Below are 15,409 nucleotides of genomic sequence, written 5' to 3'. Positions count from 1 at the left end.
TCCGTAGGAGGTGTACCGTTTCATCAATCCGTTTGTAGGTACATGTAGGTACTCTGGCACATGGTATCATACCGTTTCTCTCACTTCTCTCACCCCAACACTCAACATACTCGCCTGTCCACTTGCTACAACGAGTACCACCTACATGGTGTACCTTTTTCAACAACCTTCCACGCAATTGAAAAATTGACTTCACTCGCTCACGGACGGCGCAGTTGCGTAATTAGAGTAGGTACATTGTACCTACAGGACACTACATATGTGCAAGGTATGTTTCAGTACAGTTGCTGATCATGGAGAGCTTCAACAGAGCTGTACATACGTGCATGCACCATTCATGTAAGTAAACAATTGCGTCAGGCCGAAGGGCAGCTTACCCGAGGAAGGTGTGGTGAGCGCGCCCGTAGCTCCTGCTTAGCTCCTTATCGGGCGACAGGAGCTTTGACCTTGCAGTGCAGCGCGTGTGTCATTTCAACGGCGGAAAAGAGGAAAAAAAAAAGGGAAAAAGAAAAGAAAATTTTCTTTTCCATTATTTCACAACAAGTGGAGAGGAAGGAGGATGCCGATGGGCAGGCAGGCAGGCAAACCTTGGTAAATGCAAGAGGAAGCGAGCAACATTAAGGTGGGAAGGAGACAAGATGCCTAGAAGTGGCTGAAGATATGTACTTTAAAATTTAAATAAGGGAAAGAGAAAAAAAAAAAAAATGTAAGCCTTGTGCGCGATATCGTGTTTAGATGGGGATAAAGAGATGGGGGGATGGGGATGGATGAACGGGTGGACGGGGGATAGAGTAGGGGCAGAGAGATGAGAACGAGGAAGAAGAAAAATGACATGAAAAGAGCTTTATCGCTGTGTGTGTCCCCGTTGAATGTATTATGTGCAAAGTATCACTCTACTTGTATCTGTACAGCACCTATTTTTGTGGCCATGGATGATGGAGCAAGACCATCACGGTAGACGACATCATGCGGTGTGTGTGTGCCTACGGTACCTGGCTACCGTGTGGGGGGGAAGAGAGCAAATAGACGACTTGTAGAGAAGGATCCGGTTGAGAAATCTTCCGTGGAGTTCGGTTCAGTCGCGTTAAGCGTTGAGACAGCTTTAAACAACAACCAACTGGTAGGCACAGTAAAGTACCTACAAGTTACAACAACATGCCTACAGCATGCCTACATGTAGGACCCCCCGGAGGTACTACATGTATGCTATGATTCGTACTGTTGCTACCTTATGTAGTAGGTGTGCTAGTCACGCAGTTGTAAGGTTGGTTGATAGCTACATGTACTACCACCTATCTCTTTGTTTGCTACAGCTTCTCAGCTAGATACATGATGTAGGAACTCTAGCATGCTCTACAAATAATAATAATGACAAGATGTCTCCTTTGGGTCTTGGTACGAGTTATGTGCACCATGGTGCAACCCAAAGTGCCTCGGGGACAGCTCTCCATCCCTATCCCCCGTTCTGGAGCCACCCATGGCCCAGTGAGCTCTCTCTCGGTTTCCTGGAGCTCTATTTACGAGTCTATGTTCTCTCACTCGGGTTGAGAAAATTTTCTGCCTTCTCCTCTCCTCTCTCCCCTTCCTTCTCCCCTCCCCCAGTCTCCCCCCAGTCTCTCCCGCCTCTTGCAAGCCCACAAACAACCTTCTTGCATGGTCAACTGCCGATTACATTTCGCCCACCGCAGTATTTAGCTCCTTCTAACTCCACTCAGCTTAGCGACCCCGGCAACCCCCCCTCCATATCCCATCTCCATCCTCCTCTTCTTCTCCCACCCCCCCGCTGCCAAGGCACCCACCACGCACAGCTCGTCACTTCGAGCGCCCGGAGCTTCCACCAATCATTTGTAGGTGAATGTGAAAGAGCTAGCTGCTGGAGGGAAGCTATCATCCATTTTCGGCCTGTTTACTCCTCTCTGGTGCCGATTTCCTGGAACTTTTTTCTTTCCTAAACTTTTTTCTACCACTCCCGATTCCGATTTCTTTTCTCTGCGTCTCTTTTTCCTTCCCAGCTCTCCCACCCCCCCCCCACCGGTGCCCACACACACCTACAAAGTTCACCTCACCTCACATTACCTCTCACACACCTACCTCTACCTCATATCTTCGCCCTCACACCCACCTTCAAAACACCCATAATCAATCAATCAATCCTCAATTGAACACAACTTCAAGGGTCCCACACATAATTTCCTCCACAGCGAAAGGAAAAAAACTACACCTATACCAAAAACCTTCAATAATTCAATAACCCTCTTATAATATTGCCCAACATGCCCGTAATGGCGAAAACAACATTGAACTCGAAAAACCCTAGTACTGTCGCTAAAAAGGTCTCTGGAACCGGTGGAGGAATCTTGGGTGGACAGGGCAGCAGCGAGGTTGTGTGTCCTCTTCAGAATGCAGATGGATCAGTGTGCAGGAAAAAGTGCATCGGTGTGAGTCTTGAACAATTTTTCCCAATAAGCAGCAGCCTAAATTCACCCGAAGGGGACCTCTGGACAAAAAGAGAGCTTCGAAGGGGGAGGATGGCAATTGTTTTTAGAAATAAAAATCGCAAAGCGAAAGAGGAATTAGAGTGTTAATTGTTTGCTCTCGAGAGACCTATTGGGTCTTATTGGGGCGCGATATATTATAGAACTTTGCCTACCGCTCAATATGTGAGCACATTCGTCGAGCTCATCCAGACAATTGGATCCCAAAGCTACCAGCTAGCGCTGAGACCTTCGCAAAGATGGTCAGCCTATCCAGAGGAGGAATCCCATCAGGCGCATTCCCTCTTGTAAGGAAGCCAATCCCATCCGCCATCAACACTGGATACCGAAAAGCTTCAAAGTGTGAGTTGATTCCCCTCTGCTGGAAAGAATTCTGCAATGGTTCGTGGTAGTTGAATCCGTTGTTGTCGGTCCAATCATGGATTATCAATCATTTTGTTTTGGTTACTAATGACGCCATTACAGCTATGCCCAAACTCGAAGATGACCAATACATCGACGGCATGTCACCACCTTCATCGGCAAACGAATCAGAAACTTTACACTCAATCTCATTATCAACAAACCCGGCCAACTTTCAATCAAAATTCCCTGCAGCAATGTCGGATTTTGAGCACGATGAAGATGAAGATTCCTTTATGGATGATGAGGAAATGGGAATTGATAGCCACGAAGAACGAAGTGGAACAGTGAGTTTGCCCGAATCTTCGTCATTCATGTTCCTTATTCGCCCCCCAAACGTTTATACCCCATCCGGAGCTATCAATCGGTCATGAGAGCTGTTTTCCTCCGCGGACTCGCACCTGAGGGGCGTTTCTACCGGAAAACAGCTTCCATCCGAGCTCAATGATTTGGGCACCTCTGTTAGTGGAGCGGTTTGATAGCTCTTCTCCCACAAAGCTTTCAAAACGTCAATTTATTGTACCAAATATAGAATTTTGCTGATATATGTCATTTGTGGACTTTTCAGGAAACTGAAGATGATGAACGACGAGGACGTGTTCAACATGCCATCTTCCACCGTGGGATGCGTGGGATAAGCTCACCTCACATCAAGGACTTCAACTTTATCAACCAAGAGCACCGTTCTGGATCATCAAAACGAAAACGCCAGGCTCACCCATATGGTGACAGCACTGAGAGCTCCATGTATGGAAGCCGCCAATCTTCGCTCGGTGCATCACGCTGGGACGAACTGATCGAAGCCGCCACCACTCGCGCCGTGGTCGAAGTCGGGGAATACGCACACTACCACCACATACACGACAACAACGATGCACCTGTTCGCCTCCCTCCTATGCCTGGCTGCTTCTCATCTCCTCTAACCTTCGACCAGCAGACACCCCCGTCTCCTCCCACAACAGCATCCTCTTCCCACGCGCCGATCCTTACCGCATCCCCCTCATCGCGCCAGTCAATATTTTCGCCATCCAGTCGATGCCTCATTTGCGCTACCTGCGAGAATCCCTCCCCAATTGGGAACTCCTTTGCGTGCACTGAGTGTATGGCAGGCTTCTGCGCCGATTGCGCGTTCAGTGCGGGCAAGCGGGGAAGCTGTGGTGAGTGCCGAGCCGTCGGTGCAAAATTCAAGCCTCTCCGGATCATCGTCCGATAAAAAAAAAGTTTTTGATTTTTCCTGTTAATTTTTACTTTTCCAAAATTTCCTTCTTCTCTACATATGGAGCGACACAGCATAGGCACGGCATGGCGGTCAAGTTTTGTTTCTTTACTATTACTTTCTTCCAATTCCAACCATTTCCTGTTGATGCTTTTTCATAAGGGTTTTACTTTGAAATCCTTTATCGATCTCTTTTGTTAAATCTTCAATTGGGGAAAAATATGTGGCGTTAATATAGTCTGTTATTAGTTGTTATTTTCCTATGTTTCTTTCCTTTATCTTGGAGTAATATCAATTGTGGGGCACTTGTCTGATTTTTTTCATCAAAAGTCAAAAGTTTATTTTTTTTGTTTTGTTATCCCAAAAGGGGTGTTGTGCGGGGTGGGGTTTTTTTTTTCTCCAGGGGCATGCATGTCAGGGCAGGGGGAGGCGAAAAAAATACGATTATCGGAGTTAGGCAGTGGGGATAATCTCGACCTGTTTCTATAGCTAGCGGGGCCACTACGAGTAAAGCTTTTGTTTCTTGGAACCAAACCGTTTTTCTTTGCCTTTTCCGTTTCCATTTCGTTTTGTTTCCGGAAGTACTTTCTTTTTTGGAGCTTCAGAAGGAGGAGGAGGAGAAGAAGAAGAAGAAGAATGAATGAATGCATGAGAGAGAAGGCGGGGCTTTCTGGATGGTATCATCCATGTATCTTACGGACGGAGTTGATTTTTTTATCCCTATTATTTTTGTTTTTTTTCCACAGCTTCATCTAACTCTACCAATCGTATTGTTTATTGGTGCGTTTATTCTTCATGTACAGTATCTTACATACATGTATGCACATGTATAAGTACATATGGTGGGGTTTTTGATTTCGCCTTGAGATCTCTGCGAGTTCATGTACTCTGGTTATTTATTAGGAAATAAAATCATAGGCGTTTACACATATTAGGGCAGAGTGTCGAACTCGTTTCCTGGTTTTTCTTTTGTTTTTTTCTGTCCACTTCTTTTCTTTTTTTCTTTTTAGCAAAAAAACGCCATCTGAGAAAAGCAGGCAGCAGAAAGAAATCCAGGTTTTAGGGAATCTGCAGAAGAAGCTCTCCCAAGTCCTACATACGACTTACATGTAGCTAAATAATAGTTTCACGTGGAAAAAGAGGGGTAGGTTTGTTTAGCATGGAGCTAGGGCAGGGCAAGACCAGGGAGGGCACGGAGACATTCTCACATCGTCTTGATAAGGTTAGGGTCAGCAGTAGGTTTGTGGGCGAAATGGGTTTTTTACTCTTTTTTTCTTTCCTTTTCATATGTCGTGATGGAGATATCAACACCAACCTTGACTCTCAATAGAAAATTACCCCAAGATCAACACCAGATCATCGTGTGATGCCATACCTATTTCCTACACGAACTAGAACCTAACCGAGCCCAGTGCAATGTGAAATCCAATTCATATCATACATTACATACGCACATATGGGGTAGGTAGGTACGCTCGAACCAATTTGTGGCCGTGTTGATCATATCCCGTGCTGTAGTAATTTTTTCTCCCACTTCCCTTCTCTGCGGTATCTTGCTTTTCTCCTCCACTCTACATACTCACCGAGCTCCCCCCAGCTATGTACCTAGCTCAAGCCAAAAACGTCCAAATTCCAAAAACGGAAAAGGGAAAAATGGGAAGAAGAAAAAAAGATCATGCTTGTGAAAGGGGCAGAAAAATTGGCTTGTCGGTTCATCGCGAGCTACAAAAATAGGGACGAACTAGCGGTGATCATTTCAAATGATAGGCGTTGAGCTGAGCAGTTAGTCGGGTCGGGGTTCACGACAGACAGCGGCGGGCGGTTCTGGGCCGCGTTCTTACTCGTTCGGCTCTTGGCAGGCATTGGAAATGAGGATATGTATGTGGCGGTTTCGATTCAGTCGGGGGGAAGGGGAAGAGGGAAGGGACTTTTTTCTCCAAAGTGGATTTTATGTAGGTTCCCGCGCGCCGCACAGCAAGCTAGGGAAAAAGTTGAAATGCCGCCAACGCAGGTGGCCGTATTGAGGTTTAAATGAGTAAATGAAAGGGTAGTGAATTCGGGCCGTTCGTTTTTGGGGGGGGGGGGGGGGGGGGGGAGGGGGAAGGGGATGGGGGGAGAGGTCTCGGTTCGGGGGTGTCCATAAGGTGGATCAGGGAGAAGGGTGGATTAGGGGACCCCCTAATCCTGGAGGGAGTTGGGTTGAGCCATCCCATGATCTGAGCTTGTATGCCAAGACATGGCTGGTACTCCTGAACGTCGATATAAGTTACATGTTACATACAGAATTTACTACGCGTCAAAAGCGTTTAGCTGGAGAAGAATAAAACGTCAGTTCTCTTGAACGCAATTATACGTGCAGGACTGGGGCGCCACCAAACTCATGTCAACAGAGTCTAAAGGACATCCAGACTCGTTGGTATATATGTAGGTACATATGTACCTCCTACATACATACAGATGCAGGTGACCATCCCATCCCACCTCATACTAGGAGTTTGGCACGATAACCACAGGTTTCGAGATGCTCCATACATATGTAGACAAATTGTCGGCCAGACGATACTCGTCGTTGGGTGCAACGAATTATAAACCTGGTAATGATGTTTCAAATCCTACCGTATCACTGGAGGGAGTCTTTGGCTTTGACCCTGATGATCAGATCAAGATGCCGCCACCGCTCTCAGATATCAACCATGGAGGAGATGAACCAAGACGCTGGTCTGAACCATAATTCTTATTTCAACGTCTTCGTACGGACAAAGTGGTTGTTGTGGTTATCCGTCCCGTGCATCATTATTTATCACTCGATATAAAATGGGATAGTGGCGGCATTAAAGTTATCGACCTAGACAAACCACTAACATTGATATGTTAGCTCATCGTTTCATATTACTAGCCATGAAATGATTGGTTCAACAACCCACATTCATGAACTGTGTAATTTGAGGAAATACTTACTAGAGATTCCAGTTCTGCATGGCAGACTGAAAGAGGAGACCGAGAAAGAAAGTAAAAAAGAAATATCTCGGTTGCGTGCTCGTAGTCACCCGAGCATAGAGCGCCGTGTTAACTCCAGTGACTCCATAAAACGTTCAAGTTACTATCTTGGGTGAATTACTCCTATTCACCTGTCCTATTGGCCTGAAAAAGCAACCTCAACGTCTTGTGCGACTATTAAAAAAACAGCATCTCCCCCCACAAAAGAAAAGAAATAACCCCCTCCCGAAAAAAAGAAACATGGCTCTAGACTTACCGAGCGTTATCCCTCTATTGTAAACCTTGCAGCACATCGAATTCCGGGGCCCCTCATTTGTCCTCGCAAAATCCAGGGTCCTGATAGAGTAGTCATTCGTTTTGCTAATTATTTTTTCAAGTCGTTAGTGATATTTCTTTTTTACGGCATATCAAAATATTCTCCTAGAGATTGATTAGTTGACTTATACATGCTCCATCACCGACAAATTATATTCATAATATCGAAAATAATAAAACCAAAGGCTAAGGGTCTCGGTCGTAGGAGAGATAGAAATCCCAGAAATAAAACATCGTATATGTGCGAGGCCTCTCAATTGCCGTACCCCACATCATGAGCGTGTCGAAATTTCTTTTGTGGGGGTTAAACGCAACAAGATATTTGGGTGAATAATGAATAATCTTTCAGGAATTTATTGGCCAAGCTAGCATCTTAGCCTCCGCGGAAAAAAAGCTCGTATATCTACAGGATATGAAATTCTTCTGTGAGTCTCACTCCCAAAAAGCAACGGTAAAGATTTAGATTTAAGAGTCTCACCGTATGAATTTTGAATAATCATGATAGTTTTGCAGCTAGCTAGTGCATTGAGTGGTCCACGTGACCGCGGGAGGGATTAATGATATGGCTCGGGGGTGCACGTCTCACAGGGCCTGGTTTCTTCAATCTAGCTGCGGAGTACATCTGTAGATTGAAGCCACTTTCTGAAGAACTCAAGTCAATTGACAAGATACTAAACTCACGGTTGTAGAAGAATATTACTCACAAAGCTTGAGGGATACATTCATCTTCCTAGATAGCGATGAAAGGTGAGCGTTCATTGTTGTCGGAAGTAAATTTAGTAGCTTTGAAAGGTAATGCATGATCGATGAAGGTGTACATGTAGAGGGTGAGGTCGTGGAGTTTGATGATATGAAGTTGCTGTACTTCTGCTGTCGATTGTATGCTAGCTTTGTAAAGATGTTTCCGTAGGTAAGCAGGCGACATTCTGAGGACCGTGCACCACGTGGCGTCGGAACTTTATGTTTGCCGGGATACCGGTGGGCTTTGACAATGCTAGGTTTTGATAACAACCTCAGGGTACTAAAATCTTTTGGAGTTCTTCCATCTCTTCTAAAAGACCTATCTCTCGATACACAGTACAGCCAGTGGTTTCAATGCATTCCAGTCCTAGGGCGTTGCTGCTTTTGACCCGGACACAATGCGAATTCTCGGTCGCTAACAGGCCCATAATTATCCGGAACGCCGCTCTAGAAGTGATCTGTCATTGATCTAATATATCCTCACAGGCTCGAGACCACATCGAGTGAGTGACTATGCACCAAATGTATCTCTCAATCGGCCAACTGCAAGAAACGAACAATCACTACTAATTGGGCTTCTGTTAGTATGCCATGACAAGGCTTAATCGAACCTGTCTCAAACTGATTTTTCTGGGTCAGCGTCGGGGCCACAAAGTGTTCCTTCTCGTCAGGAACATTGATTGGGGTTGTTTCGCACGGAATACACACTATAGTCGCGTCGATTGGCGCATATAAAGCTATAGGCGGACCACGAAAACCAAAGGATCTGCCGCGTAATCTAGTTGTATTTTAGAAATCAAAAATCTACCGAGAACCTCGATATATACATAACGAAGTGCAAAAGGAAGAAGTCATAATTTGTGATTATATCTTGTCTGAAACGCAGAATTCGATGGCATATTACTTTCTGAGCTTCCTCCGTTGTCCAGTCTCACTGCAGGGTCCCTACCGTCCGTCTTGAAGCCGAGTAACTTGGCCCTGGTAGGCATATATCGGGACACGAATCAGGAAGTGAGTGGTGATGTCTCATTGAGATACGATAACTGACCCCGGATTTAGAAAATTATATACAGCACATGATAAGATGGCTATATTATGTTATTGAGATTTGATGACGGGAAGATGTGATTATCTAAGATCAGGGTTCTTATATGCATGCTGTGAATCTGTCACTAAAAGCGCTAGTATATCCTGACAAATAATAGGACCTCAAAATGGCCATGGTTAATAATCCTGGTTGACTTACATATGGTCAATGATATTTGGAGCTTTTGGAACTAGTAAAACCCAACCCAGACATCACTCGAGCGGGAGCATGAAATGACATCATACTATCCCCTCAATACTATACTCTCTTATCATTTCAATGCTCTATTTTAACCTCGAGATCGTCCGGATTATGGTTACTCAGTGCACATACATTTAATCAAAAATCCTCTGATCATGCACGACTACCCCTCGGCTAGCACATAATTATCTGGTAGCGAAACCCCAGTGAACGGGTTTATTCCAGAAGAGCTTCCATTGTGGCGGAGGAGTGAGGAGGCTCACGTAAGATGTCAGAGATGCAGAACAAGGATTTGGCGGGCTATATATAGTAGCATATATATTTGCATAACCGGGTTCTTGGTAAGCAGTACTTACATGTAGTTAGTTACCGTGATACAAGAACACCATGCCACACTCTATGAGTGCGAGAACGAGAGGCTCTAAAGTTCGTCGGTGGCTTCCCGGCAGAATATTTTTGGTGGGCATCGAAAGCGAGTACCAGATCTGGTGGAATAGCACGTTTTATATTTATATTAAGGTTAACTCTACTCGGTCGGAACTTTGTTAAAAGAAAAGAAGCATGGTGAATGCATGTGAGTAAGTATCTGTGATTTAGTTGGTGGTGCAGTTGATCTGGTCCAAGAAGTAGTACTGATCTCATCGACTACAAGATAGGGCACATAATTAAGGCGTAGACATCTTGTATTAATCTATCTATACTAGGTGATTCATCATTTGGAGTGCCTAGAGCGGATATGTACTATTCTACCATTAACCGACTTATGCACTGAAACTGTGTACAGCCACAAATGTTCCAGTTCCACATGCCATATCACACTACATTGGGAAGGTAGCAACCTACTATCACCACCACCACAGTCCATTGTCCATAAACAAAAGGCGAGTGCGGAGCAGTCGATGTTTGTAGCGTGCCTCCGAGCCATATTACTTTGTCAACAAATGCATGGCTCAGGAGGCGCGGATACTCGATTCCGCAACCCACCACCGGTCACTCCTTGCTCAACTCTAAATGCCACAACCGCACGCAAGCGGCTCAGATCCTTTTCAAGTAAGGGAGAGATAATCTGAAACCTTTTATATATATGACAATCTTCATAACAATGTATATAGGCTTTTCCAAAACACCACTGGGGAGAGTTGCACTTCCGGTTGAATAAGAGGGATATATGCTCCAGATGGATATTACATACATTTGAGGATTATGAGACAGACAAAGGCATTCCTTCAATACCACATGCCCATATCGATTGGGCCCATAACCCGGAGACAATAACAAACTCAACTAATTCACCTTATATCTTGTCTTGCACCACTCTTCAGTTCTACTAAAGTGTTTGGAGTTAGATTCGAACTCCTTCAACTAGCAACTATGTCGACAAACAACACCCAGATTCTTCCCTCAATAACCGCAGAGGACTGGATGAACCTCAAATCCATCAAACACCTTGCTGCCGAGAATAACCTCAAGGGCTTCAACCAAGATTTTATTCCCCCTCGGTTCACAGACCCAAACTATGTCATGTCAGATAAGGGAAATGTCCTTTTTGTGCTGAATATTGTGATGGTATCGGTTGTATTTATGGTTGTGGCGTTAAGGTACTATGCAAGAGTATTTATCGCAGGCGGGCTAGGGGCAGATGATGTTGCTATTGGGTTTGCAGTGGTAGGTTTATGATGTCAAGTGAGCAGGCTGAGAGAGATATGGCGCTGACTAATATTTGGGCAGTTATCATTCGTTGGATCTTGTTCACTTTACTGTTTCTCTGTAAAGACTGGTGGGTTCGGGCGTCACATATATGACCTTGATTCCGAGACGATCTGCAACCTGCTCAAGGTACGCCATGAAGATATTAAAACTTTGCTTAAAATGCCCAAAACACTAATATGTATTTACTAGGAAACATACATTATGCCTATTCTCTACAACGTTGGCGTTTTTTTTATCAAGCTTTCGCTTCTCCTCTTCTACCGGCGCCTCTTCGGGCCCAACCGGCTACTACAGCGCCTCGTCATCATCTTCATCGTCTTCCAAGTAATATATACCGTTGGCTCTACAGGCGGTCTCATCTTCATCTGCTCCCCCGTATACGCATGGTGGTATGTTTCGTTACGTGCAACAAAGTGTCCGGATTTTATAAAGACAATGACGATCTTCTTGAGTTTGAGGGCGGTCAGCGTATTCACGGATGTGTTGGTACTACTTTTACCGATGAAAATGCTGTGGGACTTGAAGATCCCAGTTCGGCAGAAGCTTGGGTTGGGGGTGGTATTTGGCTTGGGGATCATGTGAGCTCTCGCCCTAACTTGAATTGTGCTTATGGGCTAATGATATAATAGGGCGTGCGTAACTGCTGCACTTCGTTTGGCATACCTTCCACGACTCCTAACAACCGTCGATGTATCATGTAAGTTTACACATTGATTGACGTTGTCATCTTTGACATAGAGCTAACATCATCCTAGGGCACGTAATTCCCGTCGCGATCTGTGACGTGCTCGAGCAATCTCTCGGCATCATCACCGCGTCCCTCCCGGCCCTCACCGCCATAATCGCCAAGTACAAGCCCCTCCCATCTTCTCCAAACCCATCCTCTGCAAATCCACCCCCACTAACCTCCCGCGCAGATTCCGCGGAAGTGTGAAGCCCGCTCTAAAATGCTCAGGCACAAACAATCCCGACTCGGCCTGCGAGTCAACGACATCGTTCATTGAGCGGACAAAGCCGGAATCGCTATTACCGACTCATGGAAGAACTGGTAGCATAGGGAACTTCGGGCATAACGCCAGTACTAGGGAAAGAAATACACCTACGCCACCGGAATTCGATTTTCTGAGTGTGGCGTATGACCCAGACAATGTGAACATGGGTTTTGCGGTACGAGCTTGGGTGACAGGACCTGAGAGGAAGCGTGGGGGCTGGTGGAGGAGAGTTAGAGGGGACAGCAGTGAGGAAAACCTAGTAAGGGGCTTGGATGGGATTTCAAAAACAACGACTGTGGAGATGAAGGTGGATAGAAGGATTGTATAAAGTTTTGGGATTATGGGTTTTTTTGGAGTTGTATAAATTTTGGTTCATTTTCTTTTGAGTTACGTATGAAATGTATGTGTGTTATATAGATTGGGGTTATGGGGTTATGGGGTTTCTGGCATGGTTATGTTTATTAGATGTGGTTGGATCATGGGTACATATGGAAAACTAAACGGTTGGGATAGCTGGCTGTCTATTTAATAAAGAACCACATCATCAAATCAATGTCGCATTAGTACATTACCGCCCGAATGGGTATTTTTATAAGCCTCCAGTAACGATTTACTGTCAAATAATGCTTAATTAAGCACTCTTTGACGAAAAAGGGTGATATTAGTGTTAATTTGATATAAGGCTCTTTTCTGGGTAAGGGTTGATGCAAAATAAGACACATATATGGCTTATTCTATGAATAACTATTAAACTTAGATAATTATTATCAAATAGCTTAAGCCTTTATACTAGATCTCCCTTATTCATCACATAAGGCTTTTTTAAGGCTTTTCGGTGGATAATATTTGTATCAGGCTTATAAATTCGCATTATATTGGCCATATATTACTTCCAGCAGCAGATTTTCAGTTCTCCTATGGCTCAGTGGGTAGCATGAGGTATATGCTACCTGCAAGGCTCTGGGTTCAACCCCCCGCCCTTTTCTTTTTGTCACCCACAAGTACATGTCCTTATTTAAAAATAGGCCTTAAAATTCAATAAGCGTTATATAAGCGTTATATAATTATAATCCGAAATAAGCCTTATAATTTCAAACAATCCTTACTTGAGATAATGATTATTGGTCCGATTTATTACTGGAGACGTAAAAACGGAATAAGCAATATGCGAGCAAAAACGGTTAAATAAGCCTTATTTAAGCGTTATATAACCCTTATAAAAATACCCCTTCGGGCCATAAAGTACCTGCAGCTGCTCGTTCTCTATCTTTCATCTCTATATGAAAATTCTATACACGGGATAATTCCTTAAAACAATAAAGGTAGCATCACAAGTTATCACTCACATTTCTTGGATAATGTAAAGTACATGTAGTTACCACCCCTCGCTATCAAGTCAACGAACATTTTCAATCTTTGAAAGTCGCCACCCAGCTTCTCCTCCATTCTGTACACAGATATTGAGGGTAGGGTACTCGTATTCATAAACTAATGTACTAAGACAGAGGCCAGTCCTACGTCCCATGACCCCCAAAACTAATGAACATCTCCATTATATATAGCTACTGGCGGTATATACCACTGTCACAAGACCTGCAGTCATAAAATACCAATGCTGATGCGCTCTCCTGGTCGGACCGCCTAAGCATGCTGTGTCAGAGATCCATCCTCGCGGAACTACAATATTTGAGAAAATTGTCGTTCGCAGCATTTATACACGAATAACCAGAAACTGGCTGCAGTCACAGCTGCTTGACGCTGTACAACCACCAGTGTATGATCTACAGGTATGCTCGAGGAGAGGTCTCATGGTATCTGCGAGGCGCCTCGTGCTTACTGACACTTGTCCTTATCCGTCCTCGCGGCCGAGGTGTGCATGTGAGGAATTTGATCTCGAGGTAACTCGAGGATAATAGATTTTGTAGCTGCCTGCAGAGTTGACAACCACATTTTTTAATCTCGGTATGAAAGATATTTTGAAAACAGGATTTTACTGACATTGTTAACTTTACCAGTATATAAAGATCTAGTTACAGTTAACTGCAAAAATCTTGATATTTTCTCTAGAGCTATTTTACTTTTTTACTCGAGTTGTTTTCATCCCAAGGTGCAAAATCTTTCAGCTCTCAAATAAGAAGTACTGGCTGATCTAGATAGCGTCCAAAAACAATCCTCGACTTTACAGACCCTGTTTTAATTACTATAGATTTGTAGTTCCCCCCTAACTCAGCTTTCAAAACTCCATAGTGCTGCTTCCAGGCTGGCCTCCCTCATGCCAGCAGACCCCCCCTCCTCTCCTCGAGTCTCCTGACTCCAAATTAGATTTTTTTTTAATTGTGAACATGGCTCTGCCGCCGGTTTCTCTGTTTCCATTTTTTGGAACGGGGGCTTGACCGAGACTTTCGCAGTTGAATATTTTCACAAATATGACCAATCTCGCGCGTCCCGGAAGCGCCCCGAGAAAATGACACATAACGGTCTCGACGAACCCTGTACTTACATACTACTGGCCTTATATATCATCAAAGCCACATACTCAAGGCAAAGACACAAGGTCACTCGTCCTCGTGGACCACACTGCCCGCCACGTTCAGCTGGGGCGGCAGTGCCTTCATGAATTATCACTCGGTTAAAAGGACGCCGATATGTGCTAGGACTTCAGCCGACGGAGGGAAGCATCGGGATATTTTCTAGCTCTGGGCCCTTCGAAGGGCTTTTCTGCACACCTGTGCGCGCGTATACATAGCTGTTCGAAAAGATTATTTGGCTATATATATTGTAACCCTAACCCTGGGTAATACCACCGCCGTTATTATCAACTCATTAACTGTATGTGGCCTTAAGTTTGAAAGGCTATAGCTGTTTTTAACCCATTAGCTGTAACTGTATGTACCCTTAAGTTCATAAGGCTTTGGCAATATCTGGCTATCCCGGGAATTCCCCTCCAACCGCCGCTTTCAATCTAAAGATAAGAAAATAAATGGCGTATTATCTGATAGACGCCTAAAGTTGGGGAAGTTTTCTCGTATAGGAAGAAAAAGCCTTATCTGCATGCGCATATCTGACCAAATTCTTAATATAAGAGAGCCCGAGCGGAATCGATGACCGACCTCCGCGGAAGGTGTGCATGTGGTAAGCTTTCCACGCGACCATCTAAATTTTCAACTATCGGGCCTTTTGCTTTGTGCTTTAGTACCCCGCGTCGTTCCTTCATGCCATAGGCGTAGTAAGAATAACCTTTTACATAATTGCG

The 15,409-nt window shown here is 44.6% G+C and overlaps 2 protein-coding genes across 2 annotated transcripts; both read left to right on the top strand.

Annotated features, from left to right (window-relative positions):
• Nucleotides 1–2,273: 2,273 nt before the first annotated feature.
• Nucleotides 2,274–4,110, top strand: H6S33_001027 (uncharacterized protein; the record flags this gene model as incomplete). The annotated part of the gene is made up of 5 exons (XM_044832669.1): nt 2,274–2,438; nt 2,639–2,876; nt 2,961–3,184; nt 3,466–3,777; nt 3,832–4,110. 5 exons carry the CDS (start codon nt 2,274–2,276, stop codon nt 4,108–4,110), a joined length of 1,218 nt encoding a protein of 405 aa, XP_044693994.1.
• A 6,715-nt stretch (nt 4,111–10,825) lies between these two features.
• Nucleotides 10,826–12,484, top strand: H6S33_001026 (uncharacterized protein; the record flags this gene model as incomplete). The annotated part of the gene is made up of 6 exons (XM_044832658.1): nt 10,826–11,119; nt 11,183–11,290; nt 11,354–11,742; nt 11,794–11,861; nt 11,920–12,013; nt 12,082–12,484. 6 exons carry the CDS (start codon nt 10,826–10,828, stop codon nt 12,482–12,484), a joined length of 1,356 nt encoding a protein of 451 aa, XP_044693993.1.
• Nucleotides 12,485–15,409: the final 2,925 nt, after the last annotated feature.

This window comes from Morchella sextelata, assembly GCF_020137385.1.
Source record: "Morchella sextelata strain SCLS chromosome Unknown scls_10, whole genome shotgun sequence".
Classification (NCBI taxonomy): Eukaryota; Fungi; Ascomycota; class Pezizomycetes; order Pezizales; family Morchellaceae; genus Morchella; species Morchella sextelata.
Note: the sequence above shows the minus strand (reverse complement) of the source record. Positions and strands in the feature narration are given on the sequence as shown.